At 32.5% G+C, this 25,698-nt stretch overlaps 1 protein-coding gene across 6 annotated transcripts; it reads right to left on the bottom strand.

Moving 5' to 3' along the window:
* Positions 1 to 586: 586 nt before the first annotated feature.
* Positions 587 to 18,172, bottom strand: LOC143246456 (uncharacterized). 6 transcript variants are annotated; one of them, XR_013025978.1, is made up of 7 exons: positions 18,061 to 18,172; positions 15,751 to 15,910; positions 13,715 to 13,767; positions 12,310 to 12,421; positions 9,685 to 9,855; positions 4,907 to 4,953; positions 1,120 to 1,328 (listed from the first exon to the last, which is right to left on the bottom strand). XR_013025978.1 is itself a non-coding variant. In XM_076493186.1 (6 exons), the coding sequence occupies exons 3-6, from the start codon at positions 9,747 to 9,749 to the stop codon at positions 1,285 to 1,287; spliced, it is 177 nt and encodes a 58-aa protein (XP_076349301.1). In that variant the 5' UTR covers positions 9,750 to 9,855; positions 12,310 to 12,421; positions 13,715 to 13,742; the 3' UTR covers positions 587 to 1,284. The 6 variants fall into 6 exon arrangements, 2 of the variants coding, with proteins under 2 accessions (XP_076349301.1, XP_076349300.1); XR_013025977.1 differs by having other exon boundaries at positions 18,041 to 18,119; XR_013025979.1 differs by having other exon boundaries at positions 18,037 to 18,093.
* Positions 18,173 to 25,698: the final 7,526 nt, after the last annotated feature.

Raw genomic sequence — 25,698 nt, 5'->3', positions numbered from 1 at the left:
AGGTATTTACTCTAGCAAAAAGGTAATGATCATAACCCGCCAGGAAGACTAACAGGTAAGTTCAAGAACCACCGTCAGTCACCTGAAGTTCGTCTTTCCAGTCCTGGTTCCAGGTTATGTCATAGCAGCCAGTATCAAAATGTAAAAGAATAGAAGTTTTAAAAGATACATAGCAAAATTGTAACAATCAGTAGCCAAATGTCCAGTAAAAAGAGTAAAATTTGTAAAAGTAAATGAAGGTAAAAACAAAACGGCAATTAAAACAGAAAATGGCGTAAAAACCAATGTTGACATCCAGTCAACAAAGTTGTAAAGAACTACCTGTAGCAGAATGGTAATGATCATAACCTGCCAGGAAGACTAACAGGTAAGTATAAAAACCACCGTCAGTCACCTGAAGTTGGTCTTTCCAGTCCTGTTCCGGGTTATGAGTCAATATGGCCAGTACTAAAAAGTTAAGTAGTAAAGTGTGAAATGATATGCAGCAAAAGTATAACAACAACTCAATGTCTTTTTGGAAGCATATGCAAGATTCAGACTAGATGAGTTTTGGCTACAATTAACAATCAAGTAAAACAAACAGGTATCGATCTAGCATGATATCCTTTATTAAAAATGACAAACTTTATGCAAACAATAATTTATGCACTCCACACAATTTAACAATTTCTGTCACAAAGCCATTTCAATTTCACTTATACATTAGTAAGCACTATAGCTTAATTATACTTCAAATTTAAATATGCAAAGTAATTGATGAAGCTGCTTAAAATACACAAGTGTGATATGGTGGTGAGTTTGTTTAAATCATCTTTGTTCTTTCATTGAAAAGAAAGAAGGTATCCAACTAAGTGTTAAATGTTCACACAGAACTCATGTGGTGTATTCTTTACCATCAAGCAAGCTAAGATTACAGCTGTCATTTCTTGAGAGTGGTGCTCAGCTGAGCATGGTAAACATTTTGTTACCTAATATAAAATACTGTAATAATCTTAGAGGTTTAAAACAATTAAGTTGGGAGGGTAAGCACATAAAATCAGGATAGAACAATATTACCTTTCCGCACATTTAAAATAAAATACAATAAGTTTTACAATATAATCACAATATAACTGACACCCGAAGAAGTTGCTTTTTACTTGATTGTACAAAAAGATTTTTTACACAACGTAATTAAATCTGATATATGTATTTCATGTTTATTTTATATCTTTCAATAAAATAGCTAATGTGGGGAGGGAAAAAAATTAAACTCGTTTGCACAACTGACACTCCAAGTTGTAGTTAAGCATCAAAGCGTTTGTAAGGATTGTCATCTTTCAGCAAACCTGCAAAAAATATTAATTATTTAGTTTAATTGATAATTTTCAGTATAATACATTTGATAGTTTGCAGAAGATAAATATTGTAAATGGCTTATATAAGAAATCACGTACACTTAAGTTATGAAGTTATTACTCTTGATGTATTTCTACGTTTATCTGCCTCATAACAGGCTTTAATACTTCTTATACTTGATAAATGTTTCCTATAAATAATATATACCTTGTACCAGGCTGAAGAACTAACCACATTCAGTGTCCATTTCCCCTTCCAGCATGGAATGTCTTTCAATATTACATAAGATTTTAGGTGATCATCTACATGTGAAGTACGTTTACTAAGTTTCAGCTTCAAACACAACTATTACCTCCCTTGCATCAGGCTTTCTAAATAGCATCTTATAAATGTAACGGTTTGGACTAAACATTAACATCTGCCTCTCACCAGGGCTCTGGAACTTCATGTGCATGCACAACTATTTTTATGCAAGTGTTGAAATGTTACTCAACAGCATTTTCCTATTCTATGTTTGTGTTAAAAGAATTAGGTTTTCTTTACCAAGTATTTCTCGCATACTTTTGTAAAGGGTGTAGAAAAACCACACAAAATAATACCACAACATATAATGAGATTAATATCATTATATCAAACATACACAGCACACCACAATGACAGTTAGCAAAAGTTGGTTGGTGAAACTGAATTAGACAATATTAGAGTTAAAATACAAAGTTATCCAAAGAAGGTTATTTTTAACAAATATTCAAACTCAAAATTGATATTTAAATATTGGTTGTTTTGTTTAACATGTTTTCAAAGGTTTATCTTATTGTCAGTATTCAGAAGTCACTTATATTTTATGTTCAAGAATCAAACAAAATCACCCATCACAACTCCTGAATACTTATCATGTCTGTTTATACAGCACTTAAATTAGTGAACCCAATCTAAGTTCAGGATTTATAACTTTTATAATTTGGAACATAACAGTCACATTGCTTTGCACAGTGACTGAAACCTGATAACTGTTTTCCAAAGTTATTGAATTCTACCCCCTATATTGAACAGCTGAACCACAAGAAACCCAGACAATGAAATTTGATAACTTTTTTTCAAATTCACTGATGTATATACTAAACATACTATATGATAGCAGTACTTGTATAATCTTTAGTGCAGGTAATTTTGACAAGAAAGCTAATACCAAACATTTGTATGCAGCCTATAATTTTTTTCTAAACTGATATTACAACTGCTTTCACCTTATGATAAACAAGGTATGATATATTCCTTGTCTCTATCATCAATACTTAAAAAAAAACAAAAAAACCACTGTTTGTTTCAGCTTAATATTTACATTGTTTATTACTTAAGTTTAATATTATACATAGAACTATTACCTATAATCTCACCCTATTGAATATCCAGAAACAGTTTTGATATTAGATCAACATGCAATCAATATACTCAACCATGTGTTTGAAGTGAGAAGCACGCTGCACTTCATCTCGTGTTTAACAAAATGCATGCTGAGAAAAAAAGTTAACGACACTTATAACACAGCTAAAACCATCGCCTTCTCATGCTTCTAGACATTCAATAACAACAGTTCATGCAAAACAATCTTTTAATTTCTCACCTGCTGAATCCACTAGTAGCCCTAGAGAACAAAAGAATTAGTTTACCACTATATCGATGTGAAAGCTTCCCTCTGGTTTTGTTTAGTGTCATTATTTTAATGTAAGTACAAACATTTTTTAAACTGATACACAAACTGAATGTTACTGTACACCCTTTTTGACTGCATAAAAAAGTGGTACTTGCACACACAAAACAGTACATAGAATTTATATTCAGTTAATAGTTGTCTTAAATTATCATTCTTCAAGTAGATGGTTGATTCATAAACTCAATTTCTTTAAAAATATAGATTAACATTGCAGGCCATTAATGGTTAAATAACCTTTCAAGACACTTATGAATTTTACAAATGATCTACTTTTAAATTCCTGAAGATAAAAATTTATTGAAACAGATCAGGATATATATTTTAATTTTGATATAATTTTGCATACTTGCAAAATAGTGTTGACCTCTAGAACTGTACAGTTATTGAAGCAAATTATGTTCCCAACTTGTGCGTTTCTATGTTCAATATGTGTATGTGTGTGTATATTTGATGTTTTGACAATGGCAACATAATTCACAAATTTTCGGTAAAGGAAATTATACAACTTAGTTATTTAATGAATACACTGTCAATATAATCATGAAAGGATGAGTTACTTAAGTTTATAAAACAAAAAAAAAAAAGCCATATTCACTCAGTTAACCAGTTTTGTCTTTTTCAATAACACTTTAGGTGCTTTATTTATACAAGTCTCAACTGTACAAGACATTTACTTCTAGATCAAATTTTTTTTTTATTATTCAACTATTAGTTTATATTACTTTAATGTATCTGCTCACTAATTCTAGTTTTAACATTGGATTAACATTAAAATTAGTACAGGACTTATGCAAATATTTACTTCAAAACTAACACATTTTCTATTAAAAAATCATTGTATCTGCTTTTTCTTCATACTGCATTTTTTGAAAACTACAACTGTTGTTGATGCTCTTTCATGATATATACTTTCTTGTGCACATAAAGTTCCATATGTCCTATGACCAAATATTTTGATCAAGGGTACCAGACAAATACAACTGGGTATCTGTCTGACAGTGATTCTGTAAAACTGACATAGTGAATGTCATTTGTCTGTACAAATTAAAGCACAATTAATTCTTCAAAGTGCTTAATAATTAGTATTATACATCAGGTAAGTCAAGAAATATTTTAATACAATTTATTCCAATTAATTTAATCTAATACTATTTCACTGTCAATGAGGAGTCTGATATATCAGAAGTATCACAATACATTCCTGTTAACAGCATTTACTATTCTACTATAAGACAGTACCGAGAATTTCAGTTTGAAATTCAAACTATACAAAATGCTTGACTCAAGAGAATAAAGGTTATGTAATAAATTAAACACTTAGGTGAAAATGTATTGTACTTTATGAGTTATTGCATTGCTTTTACTCATCTCTATTGAACACTAGTCAATATGTAATACAGCACGAGTTTAGATCTGCTCATAATTTGTTCTTCCACTACTACTCGAGAGTAAATGTAAAATAAGTGAACCCAGGTGTGGGTTTATAACTGCAAGCTTAAAACAAACATCCTTAAAGTTACCATTTATTAAGACTGACAACCAGTCATCAAAACATGAATTAAATACAGAACAAAATGTAAAATGTTTTAATCAGTACACATGGTAAAACATTCATTTTTTTCACAACATTCAATCACGTTTACCTAGCTAAAAACAAGGTTAACAGTTAACCTCAGTTTATGTATTTCACCTGATGAAACACTGAACAAAAAAGTTCATTCCGTGCAACTGATCAACTTTTGTGAAGTAACTACAATAAGTGTCACCAGAATTTACTTGCTATACACATAACCATACTCCTACTTTTTGTGACTTATGATTAACTACGAGACGATATTAAGGAACAGAACCCACCATATTTACGACGAATTTCATCAGTCTTACTCTGTCGTTCCTTCTTCCTGTTAACAAAAACAGTCTAAATAAACTGGAGATAATGTTATTTTAATTATTTGGATAAACAGTAATTATCAAGTGTAAGTTCTATCATCACTGCTTGCAAGTTAAAGTAACTTACCCTAACAACATGACATCCACCAAAACGTGTAAAAAACTCATGGTGTATTGACAGGTTGTTTTGTTGAATTATATACTTTTAACACTATATTCATAAACATTGATAAATTATATGGTGAATTACTACTTTAATGATGTTTCTGGAATTTATTCTTCACTGAGTTGTTTTTTTTTTTAAGACATTTACTATTCAAAATTAATCACTACCACCACTTTATTTCACTTTTATATTGTATCAGAAAAACACTTTTGCTGCTACCTAAGTTACAATAATCCTGCAAGTTCAATTAGTGGTTTATTAACACTGAAAAAAATCCTAAAATAATTTTAATGTTCTATAGGCCTTTAAAAAGATTTTCTTAGTACTTTAATTTCAGGGACCATGAGAAGAACAATATTATTGAGACAGAGCTTTGGTTGTAAACCCTACTGATGGCAAAGTGCATGCAAATGGATTTGGAAAAAAACTATTTACTGTGGTCCACTTCAACAAGTGATTGAGGGCAGTCTGAAGCTTTGCTCAACAAACTTCATGTTCAACAACCAATGTGAGATGAGGAAGCTATCAAAATAAAGCCCATTTGCAACAGTAGGAGGAGGTAGTATAGTGATAGCATTAATATTGATACTGAAAGACTGACACTCAACACAGCACTGAGGGACCCCAGGGTCAAACCTACACAGATTTGAAATTGCCCATCAATTAAAGAGTTACTAATAAAAATGGATAAATGGTGATGCAACCTACATGAATGGAATTTCCACAAAATGGCATACCTCCATGTAGTGTCATAAGCCTTCTCAAGATTAAAGACAAACAAGATGTTCTCTTGAGGAAGGCTTCTCTGCAGTTAGGTACTGATTGGGTGAGGGGAGGCTTTTTGATTCATGAAATGAAACAAAACATGCATTAATCATCTTCTCTGAGATATTACACAAACAGTCATAGAAATTAACAATAATTAGAGGAATCTTGGGATCCTTCTCAGGCTTAAAAAAAAGATACGAAAATCGCCTTGCACCAAACATCAGGAAAACTCTTCTGCCAGATCCAGTTAAAAACAATGAGAAGAACAGCAAAAAAAAACAGGAGAAAGATGGCACAGCATCTTACAGTGAATGTTACTGGGTCTAACTTATGTACTGCCAGACTGATGAAGAGCAAGCTGAAGTTCCACTAATGTAAAGGGGAAATTATAATCATAGAGACAATCAATCTGAGAGGAAAGAGGAAATTACTATGGCTGAGACCTGTTGGTCAAGAAGGCAGGGGAAGAAACAAAAGTGCTAGAGTGATAAGAAAAGCACTTCAAGAATATTGGCAATGCTCTGAACATCAGCAATATCCTGGCCATTGGAAAGCACGAGGGAAAAGGGAGAAACATACTTCTTATTGACTTTCCAAATCTTGTCCCAAATGACTTTGAAAGTGGTGATAGAAGAGATAATGGTATTGAACTTAGTCCAAGATTCTTTCTGGCTTTAATGTCTGACCTGCTGAGCATGGACACAGGCCCATTAGGAAATAACATGGGTGTGAAGAGTGGGATACCTGCAAAAGATATTCTAGGCCTATTTCTGAGACTTTCATGCCTGTTGGGAAACCACAATGGATGAGAATACTGAGAAATGAGTTGAGGGTTTGGAAATAGAACAGACACTGCTTCCATGCAAATTTTAAAAGAAAAGATTAATGAAAGTGAAATCTAATCAAGAGAGAGTGGTGAGGATGATCCAGTCAACTTGGTCCATCTTGCACCATGGCACTTAGGTCAGGTGTCATTGACAACAGCCAACCGCCCTCACAACAGAAGGAAAATAATCACTGCTCTGTGGGTCACTGTCAACCTCCTGAGAAAATGGAAAAAAAAATGAAGTGGAACAGATAAACAGATTAATAGCAGTAAAATACTGACTAGGTGCACAAAAAGTGAAAGAACAAGTACTGAAGAGAGAGATTGTGATCTGAGAGCATATGCTCCATGGAATGGCCCCTCACATCAATATTAATACCATCCTGGATGGAACTGTGTTCATTGAAGTTTCCCAAGGTGAAAAAGGGAGACAACAACTGTTTTATATGAGTATCAATGTTTAATTGATCCTAAGTCACTCCAAGAGACAGAAAGAGAGAACAGTAATGGTACGACCCAAGAAAATACAAATGGCTACTACCTCCAAGGGCATAGAGTGGTACAGACAAGGTGGGTACATGCTGTTCAACCAGCAGTGCCACCCCTCCCCATTACACAACCTGTCATTCCAGTATAAAGAAAACTGCCAAAAGGCAGCAACATCAACAGGTTACACTTAAGTTTTCTACAAGGGAAGACACACGGAATGATAAGAATGCCTTAATGTCATCCAAATTAGAACAAATTCTTTGACAGTCCCACTGTATCAATTATTATTTAAGTGGAGGAGAACTGGGAACAGAATCATTCTGTTTATGATCACACTTTTTCTTTACCAGAGGGAGGTCTTGTCAACCTCCATGGGCCCTGGGTCAGATGGACAGATCTCTGTCAGTAAAAGTAGATTCCAATGACTGAGGGCATTAACAAATAACTGTTCTGAATCTTGGTGCCAAAACAGATGAACCTTGAGATAGTCACTGAAAGTGACTGTGGGAAAAGAGACAGGAGTAGACATTGACTTGTCAACTCATTTATCCACTGAAAGCTGTCTGCACACCTACTGTAGCAGTGGAACATAGTGCAGCAGCATGTGTCTGTGATGGAGTGGAAACCAATAATTCCAAGCCTCCAGATAAGAAGTGTTAATTTTTAAACAATGTACCTCTTTCTCCTCTGCTCCCTTAGCATAAGAGTGGTGGGAACCACCACAATTAATACAGCAAGGGTCCAGTTAACACTCGTAGGCATCATGGTTTTTGCTACCAAAACAAGCAAACACAACAAAATGCTTTCAAAAAAATGAATGGCTGACACTAGAAACACTTTAGGGGGTTGGGAATGTTTGGCCATACCTTGTTGTTCAGATAACTCGCCCTCATAGGCAGCATAATTTTTTTATGGATGGAAATACTTCACCCTGCAGAAACTCCTTGGCTGAAGAAACCAATGAGGATTTTCAACTCAGGGAATTTCTTCAAATCCCTCTTAATAATTCCTTATCAGAAGTTCAGAGTAGCATGGGAGTAACATCACCAAAGGTCTTTGAATTCAAGAGCAGTCTGCTGTGTTTTGGTATAACTGTTTCCACCAAGCTGGAATGTAGATTGCTGGTCAGTCTTCAAAACATGGTCATTTACCAATTAGATGTTTTTTTACTATGTTTTATTTCTTTGAGAATTTGGGAGAATCCATAACAATACAAGAATGATTCAGTGCCTACTGACTCCACCCACCATGGGATCCTACAAGGGGATGCACTACAGTGCCAAAGGACACTGGAGCAACACCATGAATTTGTAAGCACTGTACCCAAATACCACCACCAGACAATATCCACAAAACCCTTTTAGAATGCCCAACACTGAAACTCAGTTCACCTCAGGCCAACAGGACCAGGCAAATAACCCTAGAGGAGGCCACACATGCAGGAATTCAGGGCCAATATGGCATACTACAATGCTCCAAACACCACTCAGCCACTAGGATCCTCTCCTCCCCCCTTTGTGGGTCACCACATACAACAAACATGTTGATGAATGTTCAGATTCCAGAGCAATTAAAGTGAAAGCAAAATCTTCCCTGGGAGGTTGTCTCACCACATACAGGAATTCACCTCAAAGGATGTGACTAGAAAAAATACAGAAGATGTACCACTTTGCTGAACAAGATTCTCTCTTCCAAGACAGAACTAAAACAACTTTCTATGCAGTTTTCTGTGGTGGAGTTTGTTTTGCTTTTGTCGTTTAAGAGGGTTAATTGCTTGACTTGTTTTATAGAGGATTTTGTGGTGCGTTTAAAACGAAGATTAATTGTACCATCAAACGATGTCTATTTAGTTGAGAATAAAGACGAATTACTAGTTTATATTATAAAACTAATTTTTTGTTTTCATTATCTAGTAGCAACGCATTTAATACACTGAATATGTAATTGTATTTTAATACAATACCACATCACACTTTTTGCAGAGTAACTGATAACAGGTGAATTTTGGGTGAGACCAAAGTTGCAACAACCTTATTCACGAAAAAACTGCAAAAGTCTTGGTAAACAAAATTGGTAAATTGCTGTTGTATATATAATAATACATTAAAATATGCATCAAAGTTAGCTATTTCATGCTATACTGCCATTTTGTGAAATCTGTTACTTTTCTTTATGTATTGACCTACCAAGATTAAATTTTTCATTTTAGGAACATGGAAGACTTTTTTTTTACCAAAGAATTAAAACACTTTCCAAGAATTCTCATGAGTTGTATGTTCAGCCCTAGTTCTTTATAGTTGGAAGATAACTTTTTCTTCTCCAGACCTACTTAATATTTTTCACTCCTATCTTATTGCTAATTAAAGTAGTCCTAACAAAGATATGTTTAAAATTCTGCATAGACTTATGAGAGAAACTGTAATATTAAGTGATACACTTAAATAAGATAGATACGTAACTATATATGTACCACAACACAAAAATTTACACTACCTTTCTTCAGCCCGCATTTTTCTTTCTTCACGTTGATGATTCCATTTAGCTTCATCCTTATCCATTTTCTTCTTCCTCCGTCTTTTACAACAGCAGCAGCAGCAAATAAGAATGGCCAAGAAAATCACACCTCCAATAACTCAAGACTTATGATAAGGACTTCAAAGTTAACTGGAATAAAAAATATGTTTGATCAATATAAAAATTAAGACTAAAAGAAAAAAATAATGCTTTTCACACTAAGATTAAAAAGCTTTAACTTAACAAAGTTTTTGTTTTAAAATTTATTTTAGGCTTGAATAGTATTATCCAAATTTATTCAACTAAAGTTTAGTAATTAATATCAAGCATATTGATCAATTAAACAAGTGCATTTAAGATGAAAAATTAACACATTTTATACACAGAAATCATTTTAAAAACAACCTACACAACGAGTCTATGGAGTTAAGAGTAAGTTCAAGAGACTTAAACCTGTGCTTTTACATAACTGGTTCAAATTGTTTTTGGTTTTTTTTCAGTGATTACAAAGCTTAAAAATTTATTGGATAATTATGTTAGGTTAATAAAAGGGTCAACCAAACTGAGAATATAAATACTGTAAATTATAGTTCTGAAGTATGTAATTACACAATTGCTACAAGTCATTTAAATATGCTTTAAGCCAATTCACATTTCTGAAACAAATATTAATTATTTAAATATGGTTAAACCATTCCAATGGTAGGATTTGTTCAATGTTACACTATGTCTTCAGTTTAGTATCTCTTTACAAATCTCAAGCAAAAATACTATCTGAGGATATTATTCTTTAACCCTTTCATGACAGGCTCTATATAAAATACCCAAGTTCACATAGATACTTGAACATGTTAAGTATCTATACCATAACTTTTAATGCTATGTGTGTGTACTTCCACAAAATTTGGTGGACTTTTATTATTATTAGTTCCAAGTCTTTTGTGCACAAAAATTCAGACTTTTTAATGAAGTAATTTTTACTACATAACTGTTTGTGGAAATAGAGTTTTGTTACTAATCTGAATTCTGAGTGATTTTTTTCATATCATTGTCAAATACTAGTCTTATGACCAAAAATCTCAAATATTATTTGTATAATCTAAGGAATATCTTAAATACATTTCAAACATTTGTCTACAGTAAAACTTTATATTTTGTCTGTTGTTTCTCTACCCTAACTACAGAGTGTCAATTTCACTACCTTGTATCCACCATAAAAAATTAGGAAATAAATACATATTATCTTTTTTCATTCTAAAATGACTACAAATTATACCAAAAAAAAAACAACAAAAAACAACAACAACAAAGATTGTCTAAATAGCTTAAAATCTTGTAACATTAAACATTTATTATATTGACCTTTGAGGTGTGCCTGGCTAACAATACAGAAGTTACAATGATGCAGCCCATACACTAATGTTACCACATCCAACAATATAAAACTGATCTTTAGCTTTTACACAGTGCCTTGTATTGGCTATGTTTTAGTTAACGAGTATTTTGTAAAATAGATCCACATTTTAATTATTATACAAGATATATTGTGTAGATTATTACTATTCACAAACAAGTTAAACGTCTTTTTCTTAACACATGAAACAGTAAATGATGAAGTAAAGCAAACAATCATCTTGTTACAACCTTTGTATTCAGTTGCTGCTTCTTATAGTTTGCTGATCCTTAAGAAATTTTGTACATGGAGGATGGGAAACAAACTTAAGATTTTGTATATACATTTGAGTAAACAAAAAATTGTAAATTATTACATTGATACCATAGAAGTCAATTACAACTTATGAAGTTTAGTAACTAATACAATTTTGGTCTAAAAAAATATGAAATTTTGAGCAGACTAAAGATAACAACCCCTTTAAAATCTTGTTTCAAAAGAATAAGATAGTGTCCTAACACTTGAAAATAGCTGAGAAAGACATTATGGGGACATTGAGTTTTTGATTGGTTACTCATGTCATATATGCAAATACATGTATATAAGGGACCAATTACAAAAATAAAGGCAAGTGGAGCACTGATTCAGTACATGTGATGTCTCAGCAAATAGAAAATATGGGAGGTTCTTATTTTATATTCTAGCTTGTTAATATCAGCAAGTTCCTAATTCGTACAAAACTACAGATATTGTAATTTGATGCCACATTCACCTAATTTAAACAAGACAAAAATTAATATTTACTTTTAAAATAAGAAACTGTGCAATATACAATACTAAAATTTGAATTTAATCTTCAATTTGGTACCAAACTTGTTGACAAATGCATAAAATTGTAGTTCAATAAAATGTTTAATGTAAGTCAACAAACACAATGACAACCTTTAACCTGTGGCCCATAGCAAGAGGGTTAAAGAGAAGTACTGGCCAACAGAATGGTGAAGAAATTCAAATTTTCATTACAAATGTCAATCTCAGTTGAAAATAATCCTATTCTAAGATCTCTGAAATAAAGGTAAAAAGTTCCAAGTATTATATATCATCAGTCTGTGGAAAGAAATCTCAAAACTTAATCATTCACAAAGTTACTAAACTATAAACAGGCATAAATTGATAAAGTTGAAAATTGGCTGAAAGGTAAAAGGACTTACTAAGACAAGTCCCCCATGCCATGTCGCCAAGAGATCCACATTCATCATACCTAGGCACCAGATGGCTGTATGGATAGTAGGAACATTGTTCATTTTTGTAGCAGTAATAGCACTAAACAAGTAGAACAATTTGTTAATAATATCAAACAATAAACCTTTAACTTACCATTATAAATTAGTTTTAATCAGATAAATATTTGGAGAGATAACATTTACCTAGAAAAGTATTCCATCTATTATGTCTAAGCTCATGCTTGTATATATTTTTGTTTAAAATATCTCAATCACTTTTTGAACTACTGACCAGAGAAGGAGAAGACAATCAGTTATTATCCATGGTAAGGGATTGGCTCTCTGTTAAAATATATTCACAGCTTAAAGTGCAGGTGATGTTAATATGTACCCAGTTCACTAGTTCCAAAACCTAGAGATCTACTACAGGGCTAAAAAATGCCCCTATGAGATACTACTGTTTCTGATTAAATGTATGAAATAGTTCTACAATTTATATCTACATCAGGTTTGTGGTTGTATAAAGTGGTTGTGTAAAGTATAAATCAATTGACAAAAGCTATGAAAATGTTTTTTCATTATTATTTCATTATTACATTTTATATCTTTGCACATGTGACATCTTTCTGAGCATTCATCTGTCTCATTTAAAGTAATTACTTCCTGTGCTACATTTGAAAAGTTGCACATACAAGTAAAGCTCAACATTCACTTTTGAAAAGATGAGATAAAAAGAACAAGTAATGTTGATGCCAAATTTCATTTCATCTACACTAAATGGTTAGGAATTAATGACATCATTATTCACAATTAAAAATGTGACATAACTTGAATAATAAAAATACAAGATTTGCCAAATATTGTTGAATTGATGTTAGCACAAGTGAACTAATTTTTGCACTGAACAGTACAAGAAACTCAACTTTGGTTCTGGGTGAAACCAAGAATGCAACAGAATTGTCTTTTTTTTTTTTTTTTTTTTAAGTCTATGAAATAATTTTAACTCAAAAGTTTTTCCATCACTGGAAACAGGTGCTTTTGCTTGAACAGTAAATATGGTGATCATTAAAAAAAGTTACATATTTGATTTTTCTAAGTATACCAATTGGTAACTTATTTTCTATTAACAAAACCATACCTGTATAATATTCATGACTATCACCTAATGTTTCAGTTTCAATAAAAAATGCAAAAAACTTTTTATTGTCAGTTGTGTTCAAAATACAAAAAATTCAATTTGGTTCCTGATAGCAATTGGAGTGAACTTTAACAAAATGGTCACATTTTATGAAGTTATTATGCAATAACCAAAAAAAGATAATTCAGTAAGTGCCTGCCAACTCATAATAGTTATGCAACATAATTTTAAAGATGAAACTACAGTGTTACTAACCTTGGCACTTGACTTGACACAGTCATTACATGAAGAATTGTGCTGAGCACAGACTGTTCAAAATAAAAACAAACTTTAATTATATATTATAATTTCAATTTTGGTAATTTCAACTGTGTTACTTCACTTCAATAATGAGCAAAAACCCTGTAAAGATTTGTAAGGACTTCAAAAACATCTTGAAAAATACAGCAAGTGAAATAATATAATTCTGGACATATCTTATACTTCAGATTTTCAGCTGCTATATACACAAAATATTCTGTTTATCAAAATTCATGATTCTATTAGATTTAAAAACTTACTTTTGAACTTTAGTTTTTTGCCTTTGCCTGACATACAACTGCTAGCAGGAAAAATTTTATAAGAACACAAACAAATGAACATGGTTCTGAAATACCAACTTTGTTTCAACACAAGTTTTATTTCTGTAAAAATTAATAAGAGTTGCTTCTATTTCACACTATTTTCTATTAAATGCACATAAAAACACCAACCTCTCAATGCTTTGTGCAGTATTCTTAAAAATATATGAAAAAAAGGTAGAAAGTAATGAATAACCTCTTGAAAACCACTTTCTTTACACTAAGATGTTTTATACCTTCTATGAAAATTGTTAAAACTAATACTCGTTTCTGAATTAAAGTACTAATCTACTTGACTTTCAACAATAAGTTTTATGAAATACTTTGCTACTGTCAGACCTGCAATATCTGAGATTGTTCCAAAAGCCAGAGGTAAGGTATAAAAGCAGAAAAACAAAGATAATCAGTCAAAAGCAGAGTTCTAACCAAAAAGAATAAACATATTTAAAACCTGATTTAAAAATTGTTTACAAGACCAAATACCAATAAGGTAATATAATAAGAATTTAAATGTTGTCATACAATGACAACAAGAAAACCCACTTATAGAGAAAATTATATTTAAAAACAGCTGGTATGGGTAAAAAAATCACTAGATTTTGAGTCATTGAAGCAGTATTTTTATTTATCTATTTCAGGGGTTCCCAACCTTTTGGCACTCACGACATGAAAATGTAATTGATGAAATAAAATTAATGTTATCCCAAGCTACTTCTAACAAGGCTACGTGACTCCCCTGCCAAGGCCCACCGGTTGGGAACCCCTGATCTATTTCAATCATCTTGCAGTCCAATGAAACTAAAAAACTTAACCTTTTTTTGGCCAATGAATAATGTTTTGTTTTGTTTTCCAATGGGTCTTTCTAACTAACATGAACTTGCCCAATTTGCAGATATAGGCAGTGTTACAATCATTGTATTATTTTATTTGTACATGTATGGTACATTAAACTATAATTCCCTTATTTTAGCATTTAATCTTCCCCATTTAAATAACTAAAAACCCTTTTTCATGGTAAATTTCTTCAGTTGAGTTTCAGTATTTCTATAGGTATTGTAGATCTATACACTTAAGCTTCATAACTTGTCATACATGTACTATAGCAATCTAGTGTTACAAACTGACAATTTGTTTGAAACAGTACATGTAAAACTTTTATATACATACAATACTACATAACAGTTTGTGCCATGAACCAGATATATATACTGAGGTTATTGAGATATAGTCACAACTTGTTTGCCCATGGCATTGCACTTTGTCTATCCTGCTGATAATTCTTCTAATTTTGTCTTATTTGTGTGAATAACATGAGAATAGTAAAAGGACTACCATGAAATTCCTCAAAAACTGTATTTTAAGATCAAAATAAAGTGGTTTAGAAACACCATTTTAGATCAAGGAGATGCTTTAAGAGGAAAATGTATAAAGCTGATAAATAAACTCAATTTCATATAATTCAAAATGTAATTTTTATCAAAAAAAAAGAGAATTATATTATACATCTGCTAGTGGTAACTAGGGACAATGTTTGTAAGCAATGGTTATTTTTGCTCTTCTAATTCTCTATAATTAAGCTACACTAGAAACAAATTCCATGTACACAACTGCAACTGAAATTTTTGTCTTAATTGATGTTTTGATAAACTTGGAAAATACATAAATACTTACATTCTTCAGGGGTGGGTGTTACTGTTGAAGTTGGTTCAACTGTTGTCACATAATCAGTACTAGTTGTTTCATTTTCAATTGCACAATGTACATCTAATGTTAAAATGGCTAGACTGACCAAAACTGCAAAAGTTTTCATTCTTTTCTTTTCTGATACTTACTGTAAGTGAACATACAAATACCAGGTAAACATTTATTCATGAGTATACCTGCAAAGTACTATTATAGATAAATACACACTGACACACAATCTTATGAAATTAAGTGCAAATTCCAACTGTGCACAACAAACTGTCCTATAGTGGGTTTTAATGGTAAATAACACATTTCAAAAATTTTGTTTAAAATTTCCACCAATTTCCGCTTTTGATTAATTAAACAATTATCAGGACATACACATTTCCTCTTCATATACACAATTCATTACTTCAATGCTTCTTCATGGTTATGGGCACAAAAAGGTCATAGATTTACAACATTAGAGGTTTATATAGTTACCTTAAATAATGTAAATAATTATGTAATGTGTATTACTTCAATCAAGTTTATTGTGTGAATGTAAAAAATAGTTTCTGGACATTAGTAACAGATGAAATTCCACAGTTGATACTTAACAGTATTTGTATGTGGAATAATATTCACATTTCAAATGAATGCATTACTTAAGGTCTGTACAGTACATCTTTTGCACGTATATACTTTTAATATAGTAATAAATACTTGAAGATATGTTTCTTTCATGATCACATATGCACGAATTATACCAAAATTAATTTTGTTCTTCAGACAAAAAACAGCTAGCTGTCATAGTAAAACAAGCAACAGATGTTTCAACAATTGAATCAAAAACAAAATACAATGTATAAACTAAAATTAAAAAGTGTGTACAGATAGATTTTTATTTATTTCAATAATTTAAGTTACTACAAATTTATCAAGTTTACTCTCAGCTGATCACTGAAGTCATCTCTGTACATCAAATACAATACCTAAGAGTCCTAAGTTTAATTAGGATGTCAAGGTAATACATAATGACTTGGGTCAGATTAGACATTTATTGGCAAATGACCTTTAACTGTAGTAATTACATGGTAATACATTTTCGTTACTTCTGAGCCATTGAGTGAAGAGTTGCAATATCAATGTATTAAAAAATATGCTCTGTTTATAGCAGTGAAGTCAATAAAATTTTATAGTACACTTATACAATTTATTCATCAAAATATGTGCACTGCTTGCTAGGCCTAATTATTTCCTTCTACAACTTACAAGCCACTGGTTAGGCCTCATTTAGAATACTGGATAGTTTGGGTTTCCTAACTGAAATAAGAATATTGACTTACTTAAAAGGGTTTAAAAGAAAGGTACTAGCAGTAGGGTTATTCTGTGGATAGAAGAGTTAGCTCACCAAAATAGATTAGGAACAGCTTATTTACCTTTGAAAAAAAAAAAAAAAAAAGCAAGACGGGTTCTTATTGAAATTTATAAGCGTATGCAGAATAACAATAGGATAAAACTGGGAGATAAATAAAATTACGTAATCAATTAACCATTACAGCCCCAAGGTCATTTAAAAGATTATATTTAATTAATCTATATTCACATACGCAACTTGTAAAGCGTGAATAATAAAAAATACTAATGATTAAACTTCCATTTTTATTAATTTGTTATTTTGCGGGTCATGACCATAACCAATTACAACGCATAACCTTGAAATTGAAAATGGCAATGCGAAATCACATACAATATTAAAACTCCAACATTTCAGTAACTTTGAGTTTATTTGAATAATCAAGATTATGATAAAGCCAATTATGTCATAAAAATAATCAACTAATCAAAATTAATGTTTTCTATCATTTTACAATTTAAACAACAATCCGACGTAATCGTAGGCTTACGCTGTTTTAAATCTGAATTGCATTTCAAACTTTCATACTCGTATTGCAAGTGTATAAGTTATAACAGCCTTAACCTTATCAAGTTTTAAGGTTACAAAGTATGTCCTATTCGTAATAATTCAGTAATATGATTGGTAATTTGTAAAATACAAAACAACTTCTTTCCAAACGAGTTTAACTTAACCGTCTTAAATTGAAAATTCAACTTTAAACTTAATATAACTTATACTCCGTAGCATACGTCTACATTAAATTTATGATTAATTTATTTTCAAAATAAAATATACTATCGCTGATAGGTTCTCAAACTTAAACGGCTGAAGGTCTGTAATATAATTTTGCTATATTAAATACACTTCTCACAACTAACTCATTTTCTTACTTACTCTACTTCTATCACACGTACTTATATTTCGAAACAGTAAACACTTCCTTCTCTTCCCTATTTATAGAACTCCAACAATTTGGCCACCTGGTTGATGAAGGTTTTAAGTTTTAAAAGAAAAAAGCTAAAAAGATCGTAAGTTAATTATATACTACAGAAATGAAACATGATCGGATTATTTCAAATTTAAGATTCACAGGAACTCATTTTAATCTTTATTTTACGAGAAAGAATAACCATGTGTGTGTGTGTGTGTTTTTTTTGTTATACTAAGTAACATTTTTAATGTATTAATTTAAACATTTGCTAGAGAAAACTATGACTTTATGTACAGAAAGTTTAATAAGATAGGCCTATAGTTGTAGAAAACTAAGATTATGACATAAGTATGCTATCAAGAATGAACAAACTAACTTGATAGATATTTGGTTTTAAATCATTCGAGACCGTACAAGATCCTACATATAACCAGGAGTGCCCGGACACTGTTGCTTTTCTTCCTCCCGTTCTAACACATTCAAAACTAGTTTATAAATACGATTTGTTTGTTTTTAAATTTCACCCAAAGCTCTACAAAGGCTATCTGCCCTAACCGCCTCTAATTTAGCAGTGTAATGGTAGATATAATGAAGCCAGCTATCAACACCCACCGCCAACATTTGGGCTACTTCGTCACCAACGAATAATGGAATTTTTGAATCATTATAACATGGCTGAAAGGACAAACACGTTTGTGTAAAAAGTTTTTTTCTAAAATGATAGTTGATCAGCAAGTGTGTTAGCTATTGCGGTTACTTTAACTAATTGAGTTGATTTGTATTACGTTAAATAGGTCTACGGCCCGGCATGGTCAGGTGGGTTAAGGCGTTCGACTCGTAGTTTGACGGTCACGGGTTCGAAGCCCCGTCACACCAAATATGCTTACCCTTTTAGTCATGGGGGTGCTATAATGTGACGGTCAATCCAACTAGTCGTTGGTAAAAAAGTAGCCCAAGAGTTGGCGGTGAGTGGTGATGACTAGCTGTCTTACACTGCTAAATTAAGGACGGCTAGCGCAGATAGCCCTCAACTAGGTTTGTGCGAAATTAAAAAAACAAACAAACAATTACGTCTACAGAAAAGTGTTAAGGCAGTGTGCAAGCATCCAAGTTGTATGAAAGTTAAAAAGAAAAGGAAATACTTTATTTAATAAAAAAAGTAGCTCCCATATTATTGTTATATTATACAAAAACCACACCCAGGCCCCATTCTGTTACATTTGCTTTTTCACTGTCTTGGCATAGCACCTCTTCCTGTCATATACCGTGGCTTTTCCTAAATGTTGATTTGTGATCTTGTTGCATCAATTAGCACAGACCTTAACCACTTCAAATATTCCAGAAGATATTGTGGGACCTCTGTCTTAAGAGGGAAAAACCATACATCACATCTGCAATGAATAATATCTTCTAACCGAACATGAGGACTGACCTTAAGCAATTTGCTTTATGTCACCAATCACGGGCTGAAAGGTTGTTTCTGGTGTGGCGTGTGGGTCACAGATAATTAATTTATGAAGTAGAAAATATATAATCATACATTTAGTTATATTCAACTACAAATTTCTCCTTTAATCTATGAATTTTGATCTTTTTTTGTGAGTGTTGTTTCAGAAGACACGGAAAAACTTTGATAAATGTTAATGTGTGTGTGTGTGTTTTCTAAGAGCAAAGCCACATCAGGCTATCTGCTGACCCCACCGAGAGGAATCGAAACCCTAATTTTAGCGTTGTAAATCCAGAGACATACCGCTGTACTAGCGGGGGGCTAAATGTTAATGAATTGATAAGTCAAAATAAATTTAAAAAATTCTAGTTTATTTTGCGCGATATTTCGAGCTAACGCCTTTCGTCAGACAGTAAAAGCCATGGTATAATGAATTTAGGCTCACAAAAATAATCGTTGAAAGGTAAGAAAATACAAATTAAGGTTCTAATCACACACGTTCCACAGGAGCCTGTTTTTTTGTGTTTTGTTTTGGAATTTCGCACAAAGCTACTCGAGGGCTATCTGTGCTAGCCGTCCCTAATTTAGCAGTGTAAGACTAGAGGGAAGGCAGTTAGTCATCACCACCCACTGCCAACTCTTGGGCTACTCTTTTACCAACGAATAGTGGGATTGACCGTCACATTATACGCCCCCACGGCTGGGAGGGCGAGCATGTTTAGGGCGCCGCGGGCGCGAACCCGAGACCCTCGGATTACGAGTCGCACGCCTTACGCGCTTGGCCATGCCAGGCCTCCACAGGAGCACGGTGACAAAAGCACTAATGAAAACATTTTACCATTATTCATTTTTTTTTGAGGAGAATTATAAAAAGTTTTGTCTTCATTCTCTGTTTCAATTATATTAGAGTTATGCATCTTTGTTATATTGGGTTGAGGAATAATTCGTGAGCAGTTTTATTTGTTCAAGTTAGAACAAATATATTCATAAATGAAACGCTTTCGCAAAATATTTCATATCATTTGGTAGATAAGTTTTTTGCTCTAATAGATGGTGTGTTTGATTTTCATATGTCTTTAATTTTGCTTTCATTTTCAGCTCATTAAATGGACTGTCAAGTGGACAAAATCGAGCATTTTCGACACCATCTGCATTTTTTCGCATTTAATTTCTTGCAATTTCGTTTAAAACAATGCATACTATATACCTAGGTATTACATGAAATAAAGTATCATAATAAATGTTTTGGGTGTAATGTGTTTATGCATTGAAGTATTGTATAGTCTTGCATGTAATGCTTGAATGAAATTATTTAAAAACGCTCACGAATTATTCCTCAACCTAATATATGGTCATGACTACAACTGCTATTACTGCTGCAGTTATTTACCATTATTCATTCTCTTTTGAGGAGAATTATAAATTATTTTGTCTTCATTCCTGTTTCAATTTCGCGGAATTACCAACCATATTCAACGGGTCGAGAGCAGGATTATTGGCCCATAATGACGGCTCTGGTTCGCCGTGAGTTTACCTATCTCATGCAACAATCAGGTCAAACTCATAACTGCTTTATCAAACCTGCTCAATGTTTCAGTGATCAAGAACTTTTGGATCTGGACAGCCATTTTCCCCTCCTGAATATGCATCTCAGTCGTATGTCATTTCAGGATACTTCCATTTAGTGGAATTGATTACTTTTGGTATTTTATGTTATGTTCTTATCTCCCGTTTCCAGTGGTTCCCTGCCAGCCATTCTCGGGGATGATCCTTTGAGTTATTATTTTGTGTTTTCAATTCCCAGAATTTTTGGGTTCATGAGAATCGTTTTGTGAAACATTAACATTCGGGGATCAGTATGCCTGCAATTTCACGTACTGAAGATGATCTTGCTTTTGATTGTAATCTCTCAAACTTTCATTATTTGGACTTGCAGTATTTGATATCTCTTCTCCTTTAGTAAGGATCGGACCTCAATATTTTGATTACCTTTCTTTATATTTGTCTTACTCTGAACACTCTTCTTAGGATCCAGGCTGATGGGGGTCAGACTCCTTCACTTTATCCATGTTTGGAAATCTTTGGAGTCAATCCATAAGTTCTGAAAGGCGTTTAGATACCTCTGGTCTTCTACTTCCACTTATTTTCACTGTTGTCTCACAGTCCTGTTCCTTCCCTCCTCCTTCGGAGCCGTATGTAATATAACATTCTGGAACAACGTGGGACCTGTTGGTTAATCTTCTAAACCAATCTCAAGCTACTAGTGAATAAAGTAAAAAAAATATTGAAGCCAGACCTTATTCATATACTTATCAAGCTTTCCCCTAGCCCAGCTATTCTCACTGTTAAGTAAGAGTTGATGCATCATCTTTTTCAATCAATTTTCTTTACAATCTTAAGTTATAGGGGATCTGATTGAGGTATTTAAGAGATTTCAACCTCTCTTTGTAAGACAATCTCTCCATTCTAGTAATCCCTTCCTACAATTCTATGCCTTTCCTAAGGTAAGGAGCCCAAGACTGAACACAATATTTCAAATGTAGCCTAATCACTGACATGTAAAAGCAAAATTATAACATCTTTAGACTTTTATTCAGTATTTCTGTAGACAAAACTTAAATTGATATTCGCTCTACCACTAGCAACAGAACACTGTTTGGGTGGTTTTGGAAACTGATCAACAATTACATCAACATCTCATTCTTTCATTATACTGTTAAGGCTATTCCCATCCAAACCATACGTATAATTAAAATTATGGTAACTCACACATATTATCTAGCAATTATTATAATTTAAACCCATTTGTAATTTATTTGCCCAAGTCACTAAATGATCTAAGTCCTTCTGTAAATCAGCAGCATTCTCTTCAAGCTAGCAACACCAAAGACTTTAAAATTATCTGCAAAATTACATAATTTATTGACCATTCTTTTATCTATATCACTGATGTAAAATAGTAAGAGCAAATACCCTAAGAGTGATCACTGAAATATACCACTTGTGACATCATTCCAGTTTGAATGAACTCTATTTGTAACAATGCTCTGCTTTAATCTTGTTTGTTTGTTTTTTGAACTTTGCACAAAGCTACTCGAGGGCTATCTGCTAGCTGTCCCTAATTTAGCAGTGTAAGACTAGAGGGAAGGCAGTTAGTCATCACCACCCACTGCCAACTCTTGGGATACTCTTTTACCAACGAATAGTGGGATTGACCGTAACATTATAATGCCCCCCACGGCTAAAAGGGCAAGCATGTTTGGCGCAACGGGATGCGAACCCGCGACCCTCAGATTACGAGTCGCACGCCTTAACATGCTTGGCCATGCCGGGCCACCTGCTTTAATCTATCCATTTTTCTATACAATTTCCTAACTTATCTCCTACACCTACAGTGATAATTTTCATAAGCCTTTTATGTGGTACCTTGGCAAATGCTTTCCAAAAATCCAGATACACCACATATATACCTTTACCCTCATCTACACAAGCAGCAACCTTTCCAAAGAATGTCAAAAGATTTGTAAGACATGATTCTACCTCAGTGAAATCATATTAACTATCCAACAAAATTCTAAATTTTGATAAATGACTTTCCAAAGCATCTTTTATCAGACATTTCAAAACTTTTCTCACAATTGATGCAAGACTAATGGGTCTGCAATTACTGGAACAATTTTTTATAACCTCCCTTTAAAACAGGAGTTACATCAACTAACTTCCACTCCTCTAACACCCACCCACTATTCAAGGATTTACAACAAAATGTTAGAAGTGGTTCACATACCCAATCTTTAACCTCCTTCAAAACCATTGGGAAAATATTTGGTCCTAAAGTTCTATTCTTCAAATTTCCGAATATTTTTCTTAACCAGCTCAGAATTAATAGAAGCTTTTCTTCAATCTTGCTTCCATCTATTAACTGTTAAAGATGCAGAATACTGCTAAATCTTCTTCAGTAAAACCTGATGAAAACTCAAATTTTATACTCCAACCACCTCATAATCACAAGATACGAGCCTTCTTTTATAATCTCTCAAGGATCCTACCCTCATCCTAACATTCTGTTTACCCTTAATGTATTTAAATAAATCCTTTTAATTTTTTACACTTCCAGCTAACCTTTTCTTATACATTCTTTTCCATGCTCTAATTTTGTTTCTTTTGTAATCTTCTAAACCTCCTGTAATATCAGACAATTTAAATTTCCAAATTTTATGGTTTTTTATCTCACTCTTTGTGAGGCAACCGGGTTTTTACTTGCAGCTACATTTTTCTTTCTATAAGGAGTATGTTTACCCTGAATATTTAAAAATATCTTTAAAATATTCCACATCTGATTAGTGTCTCCAAATATCTCAGCTGCCCAATTCACAACAGATAATTCTTTTTGCATGTCTTCAAAATTTCACTTTGAAATTCATAACCAAAATGTTGTTATTCTTTATCTCCATATGCAGATAAACATTGAACTTAACACAACAACAATCACTTGTAGCCATATGCTCCACAGTTTCCATCCTCTTGATCGTTTCTATATTTGATGTTAACAATAAATCCAAAATAGCACTGTTTCTAGTAATTTCCAAGAAATCAATCTTAAGCAGTTTCCAAAAACCTTTCTCCATCATGGTTTGACTTTAGCATTTTCCAAATTCACCCATATTTATGATCTCATTAACAGCTGACATTTTGATCTCACCATAAAGTTTTACTAATTTCTGTCAGTATCATTTAATTGGTGGTTGTGACAAATTTCCATTAAATCTTTTCCCTTTATATCTAATAACAGACATCCAAATGGGTTCAGTCTCTTTGCTATTATCTTTGATATTCTTAACTTTAACAGGAAGTCATATTTTACATACAAAGTCACTGCTCCTCTCTTTAGTACTATATCCTTATTATATCACCTATAACCCTGTATATCAAAGAAATTTGTGTCATCAAAATCATCCACATTTATCCATGTTTCACTTATTCCCATTATATCAAAATCTTCTATTCCTACCAGTGCCATAAATTCAATATTTTATTACATATACTTCTAGCATCACAACAGTAACAATTAAACATATCCTTATAACTAATTCTATATTCATTTCCTATGCTAACACTCTCTTATTCACAACTTCCCTTAAGGCCAAGTTAATAGCTGCAACATACAAGTCAGCCTCCAATCTTATTTAAATATAAAATATCTACTGCAAAAAAATCTTCCTTCTTCCACTGAACTGGTCCCACAAGTTCAACAGACTAACTTTCTTATCCTTACATGCTAACCTAAGCTTAGCATTTAGTTCTAGTGACTTACTTGTCTCTTCACCCCCCATCCATAATTAATTCTGGGCAGTATTCATGACAAAATTAACTTACAGCCAGATCCTTTATCAACTTCTTGTATTTGTTAATTAGCTAAGCTGACCTACCTTTTCCTACATTACCCACTACATGCATCATGAAAACTGCATCTTTGCTAGAATCCTTTATTATATCTCCTGTTTTTCAGTTATATCTTCCACTTGACTCCTGGGTAACATAATCTGATTGTTTTCTCACTTTTTACCCCACAGACTATCCTATCCATATGCTTTGCCAAGGAATTGCCTATTATAATAACTTCATTGTCATCCACATCTTTTCTATCTTTTTGTTTTCCTTCCCTCCAATAGTTCATCTGCAGAAGCTAATGGTTAAAATGTATTGTTCAGTAGAATAGATTCATTATAATAAAATGCATTACAATTTAGCCTAATAGTACCCTTTCTAACTTCCTGAAAGTCATTATTAGCTAATATATTTATTGTATACAAAAGCTTAAATTTCTTTTGGAATCCTGCTGCCATTTTCCACAATTTACGCTTTACTTTATGTAACGCCTTTATGTTAATTATGAATCTTCAACCTACAAACTCTACATAACAAAAGCATCTCCTTGTTGTTGGATCCAGGACAATATCTCACTTCCATGGTTACTGGCTCTTGCTTTAAAACGATGTAACTTGATACTGCATTCTTATTCATAAATAGTTTTGCAAAATTTTAACATTACTTTGATAAAGCATATGATGTTTACTTTGTAAACATTATAACTAAGCTTGGGTAATTAAATGAAGTCAACCACCAAAATTTTTCTAAATAATTAAAATGTGTTATGAACAATGTTTCAATTGT

The sequence above is a fragment of the Tachypleus tridentatus genome, chromosome 3, assembly GCF_004210375.1.
Source record: "Tachypleus tridentatus isolate NWPU-2018 chromosome 3, ASM421037v1, whole genome shotgun sequence".
NCBI classification, from domain to species: domain Eukaryota; kingdom Metazoa; phylum Arthropoda; class Merostomata; order Xiphosura; family Limulidae; genus Tachypleus; species Tachypleus tridentatus.
The sequence above is the reverse complement of the archived record's forward strand: the minus strand, read 5'-3'. Positions and strand labels throughout refer to the sequence as shown.